General features: G+C 29.9%; 1 protein-coding gene and 1 pseudogene across 2 annotated transcripts in view; one reads left to right on the top strand and one right to left on the bottom strand.

The window, feature by feature from the left end:
* Nucleotides 1-446: 446 nt before the first annotated feature.
* On the bottom strand, nt 447-2,707 carry LOC145188693 (uncharacterized; annotated as a pseudogene). The gene is made up of 2 exons (XR_016453577.1): nt 1,984-2,707; nt 447-1,912 (listed from the first exon to the last, which is right to left on the bottom strand). The product of XR_016453577.1 is annotated as an uncharacterized LOC145188693 (transcript).
* Nucleotides 2,708-7,619: 4,912 nt separating this feature from the next.
* Nucleotides 7,620-16,071, top strand: part of LOC145190059 (GATOR2 complex protein MIOS-like) — a 25,685-nt gene continuing 17,233 nt past the window's right edge. The window contains exons 1-11 of the mRNA XM_090089730.1: nt 7,620-8,155; nt 8,606-8,639; nt 11,136-11,200; nt 12,047-12,132; nt 12,236-12,288; nt 12,374-12,432; nt 12,579-12,648; nt 13,602-13,632; nt 13,863-13,900; nt 15,255-15,356; nt 15,497-15,588. Of these exons, the coding sequence (XP_089945856.1) occupies nt 8,036-8,155; nt 8,606-8,639; nt 11,136-11,200; nt 12,047-12,132; nt 12,236-12,288; nt 12,374-12,432; nt 12,579-12,648; nt 13,602-13,632; nt 13,863-13,900; nt 15,255-15,356; nt 15,497-15,588 (750 nt within the window). The 5' untranslated portion in view covers nt 7,620-8,035. The remainder of the gene's footprint in view (nt 8,156-8,605; nt 8,640-11,135; nt 11,201-12,046; nt 12,133-12,235; nt 12,289-12,373; nt 12,433-12,578; nt 12,649-13,601; nt 13,633-13,862; nt 13,901-15,254; nt 15,357-15,496; nt 15,589-16,071) is intronic.

Below are 16,071 nucleotides of genomic sequence, written 5' to 3'. Positions count from 1 at the left end.
TTTCTTAAACCTTGCTACTTAACTAATTCAGCCTCCAGTGTAGTATCAGGGCTATAAGCGCATGCGCGTAAGTTATAACGAATTCACAGTGTTATAAAATGGGTTCTAACCTTGACTTTCTGACCCGAGAAAACCCTTTTGTGGAATGATAGCCCACACTATGGGGATCACTTGGATATAAGTATTAAAATCAGATTACAACGTCCTAGCAAGTTATTGACAGGGCCGTACCGAACGACAAAGACGTGGGGGTGGGGGGGGGGGGTGAAAATGAAAAAAACAAATTTTACCGACAAGATTTTTTTTTTTTTTTTTTTTAGAAGCCAAATTTCAGTTTTAACCGACAAACCATAATTTTCGAATTTTCCGTCAAAAACCGACAGAATATAGTACAAAATATAGGTTATTCCAATAAATATGAACTAGGGAAACAAAAAGACATATTCTGAGAGTTTATCGTGTATCTAAAATGAAAATTATGCTTTAAAATAAATATTCTAATACAAGAAAAAATCATTCTAAAATGGCTCTTTTCACAAGCAATGTTTACTATTAAAGTCCACAAGGCAGCATTGCAACTTTTTACTGTATTCAGGATGATGGTTAGGTCGTTTGTACCTTTGCCAATGCACTTGAAAGTTGTGATGCATTGCCTCTGTTGCTTGTTCTGAGTAAAGTCCGAGAGCTTGGCCGTGTTTGTCAATGAAATCTTTCACATGAAAAAATACAGCATGAACCTTGAGTGTCACAGAAACATTTTGTAGTGCCACATAAGCCACTCTGAAAGCTTCAATTTTTTGTACATAACTTGGATCAAGAACGCATCCAAAACAGGCAGACACTACTGCATTGAATTTTCGAAATACATCAACTAATGGTATTGCAGCATAGCATGAGTGTTTCTCGACAATAGATTGAAGAAGATCAATATTTTTTAGCAGCTTCCTGCACTCATTTCCTGCAAAATGCCCTACATGATAAGGCTGTTGTTTAATGTGCAGTGAATCAGTCTAAAGAGTTCCTTGAGGGAAAACTTTTAGTAGGGCAGCAAAGAGATAATTGAAAACACCAATAAGGAGATGCAACTCCATTGGCGGTATGAAGTCCAAAACTAATGTGCCACCAGCAAGATCAAATACAGGAGAATAAACAACATTCATGTAATCACGAGCTCTTTTGATGTTTGATCCTGCTGCATTGAAAAGTGAGACATTCTGATCAAGAGATTGGAAAGTTCTTAATTTTCCTTGATTTAAAAGGTCCGTTGCACTTGACTCACACCAGGTGCAGGGGTGTGCACTTGAGTGTGCTTGGAGACCACAAATTATATTTGCCAGTTTTAGGTCACAGGACAAAACAAAATCTTGGTCTCTCATATTGATCAATTCGAAAATTTTAGACACATTTGAGTTGTTTTCTTGCAGGTCCTCAGAGACAGCAATAATAAGTTGCCGCTTAACTCCAGTGTCCTTGAAAAACTTGTTTGTGCAATTGAGTTTTGCTGGGGGAGTGTTAGGTTCACGATTTAATTCAATAATTCCAAGGCTTACTTTCAGGAATCCTCCCCCACCGTCAATTCCAACTTTCACAATATGATTGTTTGATGTGCTTCTCATAGAAATGAGTTCATTTTTAAGCTCTTTGAAGTCCTTGCAATGAATGACAGTCCTTCCACATCCAGCATGATCTTTAATCAATGAACTCGTGAAATGGTGAGAAAGCTGCTTACTAACTGCATCAAATTTTACAGCATAGTTTTTCTCAACAATATGTTGTGAAGTTGACTGATTAATTGTAGCAGCTAGTCTCTTGATGCCATTGTTTGAAAGCCCTGTGTTTGCCTGAACTTGAACAAGTTCTTTTATACTAATTGATGGGTTTGGAGGAAATAGTTTTCTAGCTGATGAGGAACCTAAAATAAATGCAGATATTGTTTAATTTCGAAATTTCTAAAATATCTTTTCATGAAAGTTAAACTTTTACCTGGCATTATTGGAAGCATTCTTCCACCTTGTGGTTGACTCAATCGAACAGTGCCATGTGGAGAAGAATCCTTACTTGAAACAACAAGAGCAGCAACTCGTTCAGATGCAACAGGATCCTTGGTTGCAACAGCAACAAGGTTATTTCGAAAAGTGCCCTTTGTGCAATGATGAGGTAATCCTTTTCCAATAATTGAAAAACAGTCAGAGCATCGATTTTGGACAGTTGAAGATGGAGTATTTTGTGCTGAGCTCTGCAAAAGCTGAGTTTTCTGTTGACCATTATTTCTCAGTTTTCCAACAGAACAAATCAAACAGTCAGATTGTGTGTCTCTAGTTTGAGGTCGAATTTTTATAGTCTCAAAATTGTAAAGTGATGGGAGATTGATGTGTTCTCCAGAATTCTTTCTTCTTAAACAAGAACGACACTTTTCACAAATTCCAAGTGGAACTTTGTCATTACTAAAATCGATCCTCTCATTGAGTATTGTTTGGCATTTTTCTTTTAGGAAAGGTGTCAGTTCCCTCTGACATTTACTGAAGCAAAGAAAACAGACAGTTTTCCTGCAGTCTTGGAGGTTTTTTGCTGTATTCGGCATTTCTTTGTAAAATTAGATGTGCGCAGTTTTGCTCTCGTGAATAAAGTAAATAAATCATGCCTTTTCCCGAAATTTTTATTTTCCCGAAATTTTCCCGAAATTCAAAAACTGTCTTATTTTCACAGTTAAAAATAATTTTTATGAAAAGTTAAACAGAAAAACAGAAGAATAAAAAAATATTATATTTGTTTGGTAATAAAGGAAGCTTATCTTCTTGATATCTTTTAATTTTTCAACTTTTTTTTATGTTTTCATAAAACATAATGCTCTTTATGCTACAGTATGTTTGTTTACTTGAATTTAAAATTATATCTTACTGTAAAAATGAAAAACAAGCTGTCATTTCGAATGTGTGTGTAATCAATAAATTCAGAAAATTTAAACATCAATAACTTGCCAGGACGTTGTAATCTGATTTTAATACTTATATCCAAGTGATCCCCATAGTGTGGGCTATCATTCCACAAAAGGGTTTTCTCGGGTCAGAAAGTCAAGGTTAGAACCCATTTTATAACACTGTGAATTTTGTGTTGTTTTTTTTTACTAATTTTGTAGCTTTAGTAACTATTACTTTTTCAATTTCAAAAAGCAAAAACATTAGCTACAAGTAAAATTTAATAAATTTAAGTGTTTTATGATTCACTTTAACCAGTCGCATATTGTGTTTTTCAATATTTCGCGTTTTTGGGGATTTGTAGGCCATTTTGCTCACAAAATAGCCTACAAATCCCCATTTTACCCAGAAATGCACAGAGCTCAAAAAACAAAACTGTAGCAAACTATCCCCTGTCTCCCTAATATATTTACAACCTTTTTAGCCTAGGAAATGTCTTCCACATTAAGGAGATGGAAATTTTTAACTTTAAACTGTCCTTTATTTGACAAGAAATGTTTAAAATTACTTTATTCTGACTTCACTAGGAGGCAAAGCACTAAAAAAATCAAAAGTTTCAGATTAAAAATTTTCAATATTGTATTATGTATTTTATTCTTTCTATTGTATTTACGCGTTACTTAACAAGAAAAAAAAAAGTTTTGAATTGCCCTAAACAATTACATAACCCCTGGTCAATTTCCAAATTGATTCTTTCCCATAAAACATGAAGTAAAGGTAATGTGCGTTTTTTGACATTCCCTTCAAAATAACAAATTCTGTTCCTAATTACCAAATTGATGAAAGAAAAAAAAAACAGAATTAAAAAAAAACAAAACAATTTACTATATACATATGTGTGTGTGTGTGTGTGTGTGTGTGTGTGTGTGTGTGTGTGTGTGTGTGTGTGTGTGTGTCTGTGTGTGTGTGTGAGGGGTGTCCACTATGCAAAAAATTTTCAAAACCACCCAAATTTAATTTTTTCCCATTCTAGTGTTTGTGTACAGTGTACAAAAAAAGTTTTACTAAATTTTAATGACTATTCTAGAGCCCCCTCAAATCCCCTAAAGATAAGCCCTAATTTCCTGTTTAACCCATTAGTGCCTGAGTTTTTTGTTACATTTTACAATTTATAGAGATGGCACGAATGGGTTAAAACAGTAGCACATTTTTGCATTGATTACAAATTTCATAAACAAGCAAATTAATATTATGATATTGACACAATTTAATATGTAATATTGACTATTATAATTATTTTGCTGTTTCCTGTTTTAGTTAAATAAATTAAAACTGAAATGTTGACAAGAAGTGGTAAAGTTGTAGAAACTGAACTCAAGTCTTTGCCAACCAGTTCCAGTTGTTTATCAGACACAACCGACCAGCCTTCACCGTCGTCATCATCATCAACAACAAGACCTGTTACTCGTGCCTCTACTAACCTTTGGTTAATTGGACACCCATCACCATCAATAACTGGTTCCAAACTACCCGATTGCAGACAGGTTTTGAAATTTTTTCTTTTTTTACGACGCGATGAAGAAAATGTCCGAAATCATGTAACAAATCAAGAAATTGGCTGTATAGTAATCGACGCTGTTGTAACCTTCTGGAACATGGCACGCATCAAGTCAAAGACAAGACAAAATTCGGTGTTGGATCTTATGTGTCTCTAGAATGAGTGGAACCGCTTGTTGAAGAACAAGAATCGCGAAAGTGATGCTGGCGGAAAACGTGTTAACTTCTTGGCCAAGTTGGATAGTCTTTTTGATATTGGATCACCTGATGCCATACAGGAAATCATGAAATCCAGGCTACTGACTGCCCAAAAGAAAGATGATGATGTTGTATTCTATTTAGATAAAAAAAAAGACAGAAAGGCGACCATGGACGGGCATGACAAAATCTTTGAGATTAAAGCAAAAATGAAAGAAGTCAGATATAATCGGAAAACCATACTTAGAGATGAAGAAAAAGAAAGAGTAGAAAAAGAAGGTAGACAGGATGATCAGGATGATGAGGAAAGTTAATGACGAAGAACAGAATATTAATGAAAATATTGCTGTTGCTGAAGTAGATATCGGTTTAGGGTGGGACTTGAATTATGAACCTCCAATGAATAGATGTGAGGCTCATCCCACCCCAGTTTGGTGCCCTTCACTGGGACGGAAAATTGATAAAAGACATACTAGTCGTGCAACATGAACAGTTAGCTGTGCTTGTGTCGGGTGCTCCAGAATACAGTGAGGGAAAATTGCTTGGTGTTCCCGTTCTCGTTGATTCGAAAGGAGAGACTCAAGCAAATGCAACATTGGATCTCCTAGAAGCTTGGGATCTAAGCGACAATGTTGTGGCATTGGTATTTGATACCACTGCTAGTAATAGTGGGATCCACAATGGTGCTGCTAAATTGATTGAAGAAAACTTAGGTCAAAAACTTCCCTATCTTGCCTGTCGACATCACATTTTTGAAATGTTTGTCGGAGCAGTTTGGAAGAAATTATTTGGAAACATTTTTGGTCCAGAGAATAAATTCTTTGCTGAATTTAAAACTGCTTGGCCAGCATTGAATAAATAGTTGCCAATCGAAACTTTAGCTGTTAAAGGCACCTGGTTGAAAAACCTCAAAGAACAGACCAAACAGCATTTGACACATCTACTTGCAAAGGAAGATGCTGCAACATTTCCAAGAGATGACTATTGTGAATGTGCTGAGAACACACTGATTATCTTTGGGCAAACTCCACCATAAATGTTACATGCCATCCACCAAGCTCGGTGGATGGCATGTAACATTTATGCGAACAAAATGTTCATGTTTTCTAAACACTTGCCTTATGATCAGAGGATGACGACCAAACTTTTTAGAATGAACAGATATCTTTCTCTTTTCCACACACCAGCTTGGACAAAAGCTAGCATTGGTGCTGATGCACCTATGAATGACCTGCAATTCATCCACGACATGATGGACTACAAAGAAATAGACAAGGAAGTTGCTGATGTCATTCTTTCTAAAAATAACCAATCACCGATGGTATTTGACAGAAGAGGTAGTTCCATTTGCTTTCTTCAGCAAACATGTTAGTTCCACTGTGAAAAAAGATATGGCAGCCAAACTCTTATAAATTCCAGTACCCGAAAATTTTCGTCTTGGTAAGCCAGTTTTTCGTCAAATCACTTGTCAAACAGGTTTGTCAAATCTTCTGGGACCTGAATTTCACTCATTGTTCAGCATTCTTGGCATCAATACAGATTGGCTTGCTAAACCAATTGAACAGTGGACAAAGCAACCAGGATACAAAGAAGCTGAAAAATTTGTTCGTACGGTAAAAGTTGTAAATGATACCGCAGAAAGAGGAGTTAAACTGATTTCAGAATTTGTCACCATCATAACCAGTGATCCAGAACAAAGAGAATGGTTGCTACAGGGCGTTGAAAATCACAGGCAGCAATATCCTGATTTTGGCAAAAAAACTCTTGGACAATGAAACAACATTAATAACATTGAGAAAGACAGTCTTAATTTTAGTTTTGGGGTTCCCGTCTGATACTTTGACTATAACTGTTAACCAAAAATGCAGAACTAGCTTGGTTAAACTGGATAATTTAACATATATTATGCAAGCTGCTTTTTTTTGGCTTGAGTTCTGTGATTTAATTTCTAAATACTTGAAAAATGAGATTCACAATAATTATTTCTCTGTGTTTTAACTAAAAAAGATACTGTTTTAAACAGGAAATTGGGGCTTGTCTTTAGGGGCTCTGAGGGGGCTCTAAAATAGTTATTAAAATTTGATAAAAAAATTTTTTACATTATACACAAACACTAGAATGGGAAAAAATTCAATTTGGGTGGTTTTAAAAATTTTTTGCATAGTGGACACCCCTAATATATATATATATATATATATATATATATATATATATATATATATATATATATATATATATATATATATATATATATATATATATATATTCTTTCTCTTTTTTTCTATTGAAAGTTGTTTAGATACATAAAGTTTTCTAATATGACCTGAAAACAGGATACCATATTCCTATTTGTTTAAATTGCTAGGGGAGGTGCTAGAATATTACTGGAATAGATAAAACTCTAATAGAGAGATTCAGCGTCATTTCAAAAACACTGAGTTCCCCTTACAAAAAGAAACTACTGTTCATTATAGAGAGTTTTATAGGTAACATCCTGTGACACCAACAGTCCATAAAGTGTTTATACACGACAAGGGTATAATCAAAAACTTTTTGTTACCAAATGGTAGGAGAAGACTCATAAGAAAGTCGCCACAAAGATGTGAGGTTTTACAGAAAACAAAGCACCCGAAAAATGGCTGGAAAACAAACCAAAAAATAGCCTATGAAAATTTTGTTTATACCTTCAGATTTTGTAAAATCAGACCATTACCTGTAAGACAAAAGTATTAATTGCCAACTGAAATCCTTAATCTTTTAGAGGACCCAGATATAATACTGTATGAGGATTAAAAAATACACATAGCTTTGGTACATAGACAGTGTTATTTGCTATTTTACATAAGATCTAAAACTCGTCCCTCTAAATATTCATAAAATTTCGTCCCTCTAAATATTCATGTGTCAATCCGTGAATTCTAGTGATTGCGCTCGGCTACCGTTTGAAGCAAGTAAAAACAAAATGGCACGTGCGCTGGTAAAATAAATAACTGGAAACAGAAACAAACCCAAATTTCCTACGTCTTGCAGTTGTAGAAGAAACATCGCGACATTTGATTTAATAAAGGAATTTGATTTTAAAAATTTAAATAATTCTCAACACCAGGAATGCTTTTTTGATGTCATTTTAAACAAATTAACTTATGATTTATTATTAGGTTATCTAATGAGAGACCTTAAATAGCTAAGAAGCTTTACCTTAACCATTATTGCATGGTGTTTTCCTTCTAAAAAGTATCTAATATGGCATTGTAATATGAACCATATATTTTAAAAAGTATGGCATGTCTAAAAATTATCTAATAGGGGATTATAATATGTATCATATATTTTATAAGATATGACATGTTAGATAACTAATAAAAATGTCTAGACAATCTTGGGAAGTACTTTGGTCACCAAATAATCCAAACAAGTTTATTAAGTATAATACCAGTGACATAAACTCAGATGTTGTATTGTATAGTGTCTTCAGTAGTGATGATGTAAGTTAGATTTTTTAAACAAAATATATCTTGTAAGAAATTAATACAGCTCACAGAAGGCAATTTATTTCTAATTTTAAAAAAAAAATTAAATCAGAAATACATTGCCTTTTGTGAGTGGTATTAATTTCTTTAGCAGAAGATTAACTTATTGACATTTAAATAAAAATAAAATGGTATTACACACAGGTACATACACATATGGATATAACAATTTAACATAATATCTAAAATTATTATACATAGTATATAAAGTAAATAATATACATAATAAAATGTGTAATAATAACAATGATAGTGATAATAAACATATATAATAAAAAATAGTTTATATATGTATATATTTATGTTTATATTCATGTATTGAAAATGAAAAAAATTTTGTATTTTTCTTTGTATATGAGAACTATTATAGATTTACTGATAATATAGCATTCTTTTCTTTTACAGGATTGCTTACTTCAATCCACTCATAATAAATCTGGTAAATTGTGTTTTGTTTAAAAAACTTATACTGTTTAAGTATTCTCATTTTTATGTTTTTTCAAAAATTTGTAAAAATGTCATATTTTGCATTAGAGAAATGTAAAACTTTATGGCAGTACTGTGGAAATCTTGTAAATAAATCAGTTATTTATGTCTTAAATCTGTTTTAAATCAGTTATTTATGTCTTAAAATCTTTTTTCCTTAAAAAACTACATTCTCTTTCTGAATATTGTTTTATGATAACTCTAAAGTTTTACTTTTTTTTTAATTTCCATTTATCAATCCATAAAATGGTTTAAATCTTAACCTGTTGCAACAAAGAATGGGAAGCCTATAAAAAAGCATAGAGTGTTTTGTAGTAGTGTTTAGTAAACACAATGCAATGTAAACAAATGCAATACAGTATTTAATAAACAATGCAATATTTTTTAAATTTAATTTTAGAAGATTTTTTAAAACTAGATTAGCTAATAGCATTATTAGCAATAGCATTAACTTCATTATTTTAACAAGTTTGAAAAACAATTTTCAAGTTACAATTACTAATTTATATATTTTGTTTAAAATTGCAATATAAAATATTTTTGTGTCATAATAGGTAGTTCATTTCCTACATTTCATAAATGATAAAACATTTGTCTCAAATATGTCATGTACAATTTTCACCAGTTATAAATGAAATCATATTGTTTCTCTACGCATGATAAAATATTTATTTATTTTTGTATTTGTTCTTACTTACATCAAGAATAAAAAAAAAAAGACAAATTTTAGGTCACAAGCATAAAATGTTCTATGACTAACCAAAAATTTGACCTAACTTCCCAATAATTTATCCATGACAGCCATTTTCTTTTTATCTCAGTATCATTAAGGCATCTGATTTTTTTGAAAATGGTACCGTCTTTTTTAAGAGAGTTACAGGTAATTGTGCAGGTTCACAAATAACTGTAAATAGATTTTTTCCATGGTTAAAAAAAACTTTAACAACAAAAAAAAGTTTGGTATCTTCAAGACTTTATGAGTCAAGTGGAAAAAAGAAACTAAAAAGAATAGTACACTATGTTAAAAGAATTTATTTCCATCTTAGGAAACTAATAAAGAATTTTTATTGTAAAAACCTTCACTACTTTTCACTTAATATAAGCAAAAACATTTAAAATACTATATTTATATTATTGTCAATGTATTTGGTATCTTTTGAATAGGTGTGGTACTGGCAGTCAGTGACAGTTGATAATTGAGGACCATCAAAAGCAAAAGTTAATATTATACCTTAGCATAATTGGGCAAGTGCATAAAGTTACACTAAGAACATCAGCTTCTGAATCAATATTTGTTTTTATACTTGCATATAATAAGTTAGGTTGCTTTAATTTTTTAGTTCTTCAGAACTCTATGTAGCTTTTGATTATCAACTTCAACTAAACTCCATAACAAACTCTTCATCTTCTGAGTCAGCTTTTAATCAATGAATTAGAACCTAGTAAAACTTAGAAGCAGTAAAACTGTCCAGAGTTTGAATGAACAAATTTATGTTTTTGGTTTATTGTCTGATTTTCAATTTTTTTGACTTTCCTGAAAGCAGTGCAAAGTAGATTGGGTTATTTTCAAAATGTTTTTTGCAATAAAGTTTCAAAATTTATTTTAAATCATTTAGTGCTTATTAGGCAATCTGAATTCTTTAATTTAAAAATTCAATTGGAACTGTCTTTTAGAGTAAAATTCTGTATTATATGTATCTATAAGATGACAGAATCTCTCAGGTCTTTAGTGAAACTATTAATCACATTTTTGTTCTGTTGAAAAAAAGAGGAAATGAACAGTTATATTAATAGTATAAGTTATAATTTGAATGTTTTTTACTCTAGTTATTTAAATTGGAATGTTTGCAATTTATTAAAAATATAAAACAGCAATCAATTTGAGAATTTAACAATTAGATTTATTAAAGTATTTTATTTATGTTGAATCAACCCATATTTAACTAGATATTTTATTAGTCAATATTTATTTAAGTACCATATCTCAGCCTAACCTTTAGCAGGTTCTCAAGTGTGTTGAATGCAGTTGACCTCTTGTGTGTTAATCAATTATTTATACTAATTTGGATGATTTGATCTACTCTATCAGGCAGAAGTTTAACAAACATTTAACAATCAGATCTGTAATCATGATCATTCATATTCTTTATTAAATCATGCACTATTTTTACCATTGCAGTGGCATTATCTGCAACCATTCCCAAAAAGTTGGTTTTGGAATTTTATTTTTCTCGAGACTTTCTCAGTGATTTTTTTTTGTGTTGACAGTCCATTCCTTCCTTTTTGTGTAAATGACGCTGAGAGTTTAAATGATAATTTTTACCTCCTTAGAATACTGGAAATGTTGCCCATGAAAAGTTGCCCATGAAAAGTTGTTCAGAATAATACCAAAATTTTTGACCACTCAATTTTTGAAAGTTTTAAACTTTTTTTTTGTTTCTTGTCGTAGTTTACATTACTGAGGATATCCTTGTGTATCCTATAGCTGACTGTTCAGAATTTTCTTCTGTCAAGGTAATGAATTTTTTTAAGGAAAGCAAAACAAACTATATACACGCACATACATGCATACATGCATACATGCATAAATACATACATACATACATACATACATACATACATACATACATACATACATACATACATACATACATACATACATACATACATACATACATACATACATACATACATACATACATACATACATACATACATACATACATACATAGACATATATAAATAGACATACACACATGCACATACATATGATCTATATAAATAAGGGCCAATACAATTTTCAGAGCAATTTCTTTTTTTTTTTTTTTTTTTTTTTTTTTTTTTTTTTGTTAAAAGTGAAAAATAAGAGAGAATGTAATCAAGGGTCTAAACTTTAAGTAATTACTCTTTTTTTGCAAACAAATTTTTTTCCAAGTACATTTATTAATAATAGTCATTTACCTTGCATTTAATGAACTTCTGTGTGTAAAGTGTTTGATATTATTTAATTAAGGAATTGCTAGTAGTAATCACTATGAAAATGCATTTGATTAGGAAATAAAGATAATCTAATCCTAGGTAGCATAATGATCTTTTTCTAAGATAAGAATAATAATAAATAGTAAGCATAATATAAAATAATATAAGAAGTTGATGAACCTTTATTCTAATTTTCTTTTAGTATTACTCTTAAGAAACTCAATCAGCACTTTTTTTTATTGTTTTTTCTGTTCTAACAAAGTCTTTTTTATTATTACTATGTCTTACACACTGTTAGCTGTTACTTTCTTTGCAGCATTTTAAGTTGCACATTGTACCCATTGACCATAAGAAAAATTATAAAACCTACAGCTTTTTTAGTCTGTAGCATGGTGTCCACAGAAGAACTTGGCAGACTATTGTGTTCTTGCAGTTGGTTCCTCAAATGGACGAGTATCATTGTTGAAGTAAGAGGCTTTAAATATTAGTTTCAATAAGTTTTATTTCTTAAAGAAGACATCATGATTAATAGTAATGGATTGAAGATTTATCTGCTGTTTTGTTTATTAGCATAGGTGATGCAGTCCCTTCTAACACTGGATTAGCATTTAACCAAGATTTTGGTAAAATTTGCTCTGAGTTTTTTAGATTTTATTTTTTCATGCCTTTAAAACTGAATGCATTTAATTTTATATTTTAAATTAATAGCTCCAAAAGCTGAAAGAACATGCCATGAGCTTGCATGGAATGAACAAGAAACTAATTTGGTAATTTTTTTGCTTAAGATATTACTTTGATTTTTGTTAACACAAACAAGAACCTTTTTTTTCCATAAAGTATCATATCCCTAAAGTTATTTTTACATCTTTTGCATAAAAAAGCTATTTTAACTCATTTGTATCTTATTATTTAGCTAGCTGTTGGTTTAGATAAAGTTCGTTATGATAACTCTTTACTTGTTTGGGATGTAGAAGCAAAATCAGGTATAGGTTTTCTTTTGTTCAAATATTTTTTTGTCATCAGATAAATAAGGCTCAAACTTGATAATTCAAAAAGTTGATAAGTATATCTGATTATCTATATATATACTTTGAAGTCAAAAAATTACCTTAAAAAAATGTTTATAGTTTATGTAGTATGATGATATTTATTTGGTAAAATACTTGAATTTCTTTAAGTTATTTGATATTTTTAAGAAGGGTGAAATTATCTCAATAAAAGTAAATGCAAGAATGTAAAGTCACATAATTTTCTAATAGCCTGAAACTAGGCCATACTACAGGTAACTTTGAATTGCATTTAAATCCTTAAGTCAAAACTAAAATTTAACAAAACCTAAAAAGTTCAAATCCATAGTTTAGTATTAAAGTATGTTTGTTACTCAATTTGAGAATTAAAGTATTGTCTACAGCTCAATTAATTTAAAGTTTCTACTGGATATGACAAGTTTAATTTAGATCTAAATTCATCTCCTTTTTTTTTTATACACCACTCTGTAATACACACTTTTTAGCTTTATTAAAAATATACTTTGTAATTAAACATATTGATAAAATTACTAAAATTTTTACAATTTTTTGTATTCAAAAATTTCAAAGCAGATATTATATTAGAAAAACATTTTCTAAACAATTCCCACACTTTTTTCAATTTGCTAACACTTTTCTTAATCTGCTTAAGTTATTGACAGTACTAAATAGTGCCATCTACACATTAATAAAAAATGTATTATTAGACCATTTTGTTACTACATCACTGATATGACCTCATTAAATGCTAGGGAAGTTGTGTGAGTTTTAGTAAAAAGCTTACATTTTAAACAATTTTTTTACAAGCATTTTGGGAAATATGTATTTTATTTACCTTATTATTTTTTTTTAGTTAAACAATCTGTCTTTTGATTTGTTTTCAATTGAAAATATGCTTTTATTTTTAGTGATCACTCAATCACCTGGTTATGATTCAAGGTAAAGATTATGTTTAAAATGTTGATCATATATATTTATACTTTTTAAATATTTATAACAATTATAAAAGTAATTTTTTTATGAAGCAATTTTAATTGGTTTTTACCATAAATTTGGGGAAAAAAAACCCCTTTGTAAATGTTTCTGTTTTCTGTAACTTACAAGTTAATTATAATTTGTATCAATTAAATATAAATAAAAAATTAGAATGTTTACTATTTGTATCATAGATCTTTTGGTTTATCTAAAAAGCCAGTATTTGAACATGGTAAATTCCTGTTAATTCAAATTTTTTAGTTAATTGTTTTTATTATTACTGTTGTAACTGTTGATTTACACTTATTTTAACATAAAATGTGGTCAAGGTTTCATTGTGTAGTTTTCAAATAGCTCTTAAGTTTACTAATTTATTTATTGATTTAAGAAGTTCTACTTATTCAATTTGTTTATACCTGGTTTTACAATCACAATTCACATGAAGTCAAAAAAATGCAAAGATGATACAAAAAGAGTTTTTCATTTTGGAAGAATTCCCTTTACATTAACTTTGAATGATAATCAAGAACAATAATCAAGAGAGTCAACAATCAAAAAATTTGAAGGTGAAAGATGTAAAAAGAGAGCAATTAACAAATATTGAAACATAATGCTGATGCTAGTAAAGTTTAGTGCTCAAAGAATTCAGGTCCATAATAATCTGTGTTAACTGTTAAAATGCCAAAGAAGAACTATTACATTCAAAAGCCAAACATTAGTGAATGTTTAACAGCCTATAAACATAGAATTTCAAATAACAAGTGTGGTGATTCAGTAATCAAATTTACTAACCATCTCAGATACTTAAGTACTGTTGGTATTGTGAAGTTGATATTAAAACAAAACAAAGAGAAAGTTGGAATTCTATGATAATTGTTTTGTGTAGCAAACAATTTTCCAGTGGTCAAGTCTCTGAACCTTAAATCATATCTGGAATGATAAAGCAGTTGTTTACCTTGAAGAATGTATAAAGAATCTAGTTCCATTTATAAAAAAACTGAAGCAAAATCATGATGTTACATTCTAAACTGGATATAGCTAGCTCACATTATGCATGAAATGTGTGTAAATATCTTCATAATCAAAAAAATTATCTTAATGATTAAAAAAATTTACTATGTGAACAAGGAGATAAATGCTCCAGCTGTACCTAACCAAAGACCAACAGAACATTTCTGGACATTGTGTAAGAGAAAATACAAACAGTTGAGCAAAAACTGTGAGACAATTCCTACATTTAGGAATACTTTGATAAAAATTTTGAAGAAAATAACTGAGAAAAGTGGTTCTTAATTGTTTACTCATTTTAAGCATGTTCTTTAAAATAGCAGTTATGAAGGCTATAAATCTATAATAATACACATCTATCAAACAATTTTGTATTTGCTGTATTGCAAATAAAAAAATTTTATTACTTCTTCATAATTCCAATTTGATTTACCTTTGAATATTGCTCAATTAAACGTTGACTATGCTTTAGTTCAAAAAAGTATTTATTTGAACCATGTTATATGTTTAAAACTGTTTTAATATGTAATATGACACAATTAAACTCTTTGGTTGTATAATTTCCTCATTTTCATTAGGTGCTTCTGAATCTACAGTGTCAATTCAATGGCTTCCTAATAAACCTAGAACACTACTTGCTGGACAAGGAACAAAATGGTTGAGGTTGTTTGATATAAGAGGTTAGAAAGCAAAAAGGACTGCTGGTTTTTTATGTTACTTAAATGTTACTAAAGGTGTTTAAATTTTTTTTTTTTCTACAGTCATTTTAGGCTGAAATTATAGAATTTTTTAAAAATTCTTTTCTGTGTTTTTTTTTTAGCACCAGACCCAAAGATAATAGCAACAACCAAAGCTATTAATGGAATAAGTGTTGATAAGCACAACCCAAATCGAATAGCTTCTTTTGCTGAGGTTTATTTGTAATTTTTATTAATATTTTTAAATAGGTGCATACACTTTTTACATACATTTTGAAAATTCAATAAGTTTCTTAAAAAAGTAAGCAGAAATTTTTTTAAAAGAAAAATTATATTTATGTTTTTGAAAAATTGTGAAAAGGTGAATAAGCATGGTCCTTAAATTCTTTTCAAAATGATTATTCAATTGTTTACCTTTTTAGGGTAAGCTAATCATACACATTTTGGTTTGATCTTTCAAATAAATAATATCTATAATTGTTTAATATAATTCTACTTTATAACTATGTTCTGTTGTTGTAATAACTTTTTATTTTATTTTTATGATTATCATTATTATTGTTATTATTGTAATTACTATTATCATTATTACAGTAAACTCCTGGTTATTCCAACCTCCTAAGGAAATAAGAATTTACTTTAAATAACCGAAATTTCAAATAACTGAAAATCCTTATTAAAGTGACCTATTTCAAAT

This window comes from Hydra viridissima, unplaced genomic scaffold (assembly GCF_058129835.1).
Source record: "Hydra viridissima isolate aposymbiotic clone 2 unplaced genomic scaffold, HvirCarnegie_v1 scaffold_6, whole genome shotgun sequence".
NCBI lineage: Eukaryota > Metazoa > Cnidaria > Hydrozoa > Anthoathecata > Hydridae > Hydra > Hydra viridissima.
Note: the sequence above shows the minus strand (reverse complement) of the source record. Positions and strands in the feature narration are given on the sequence as shown.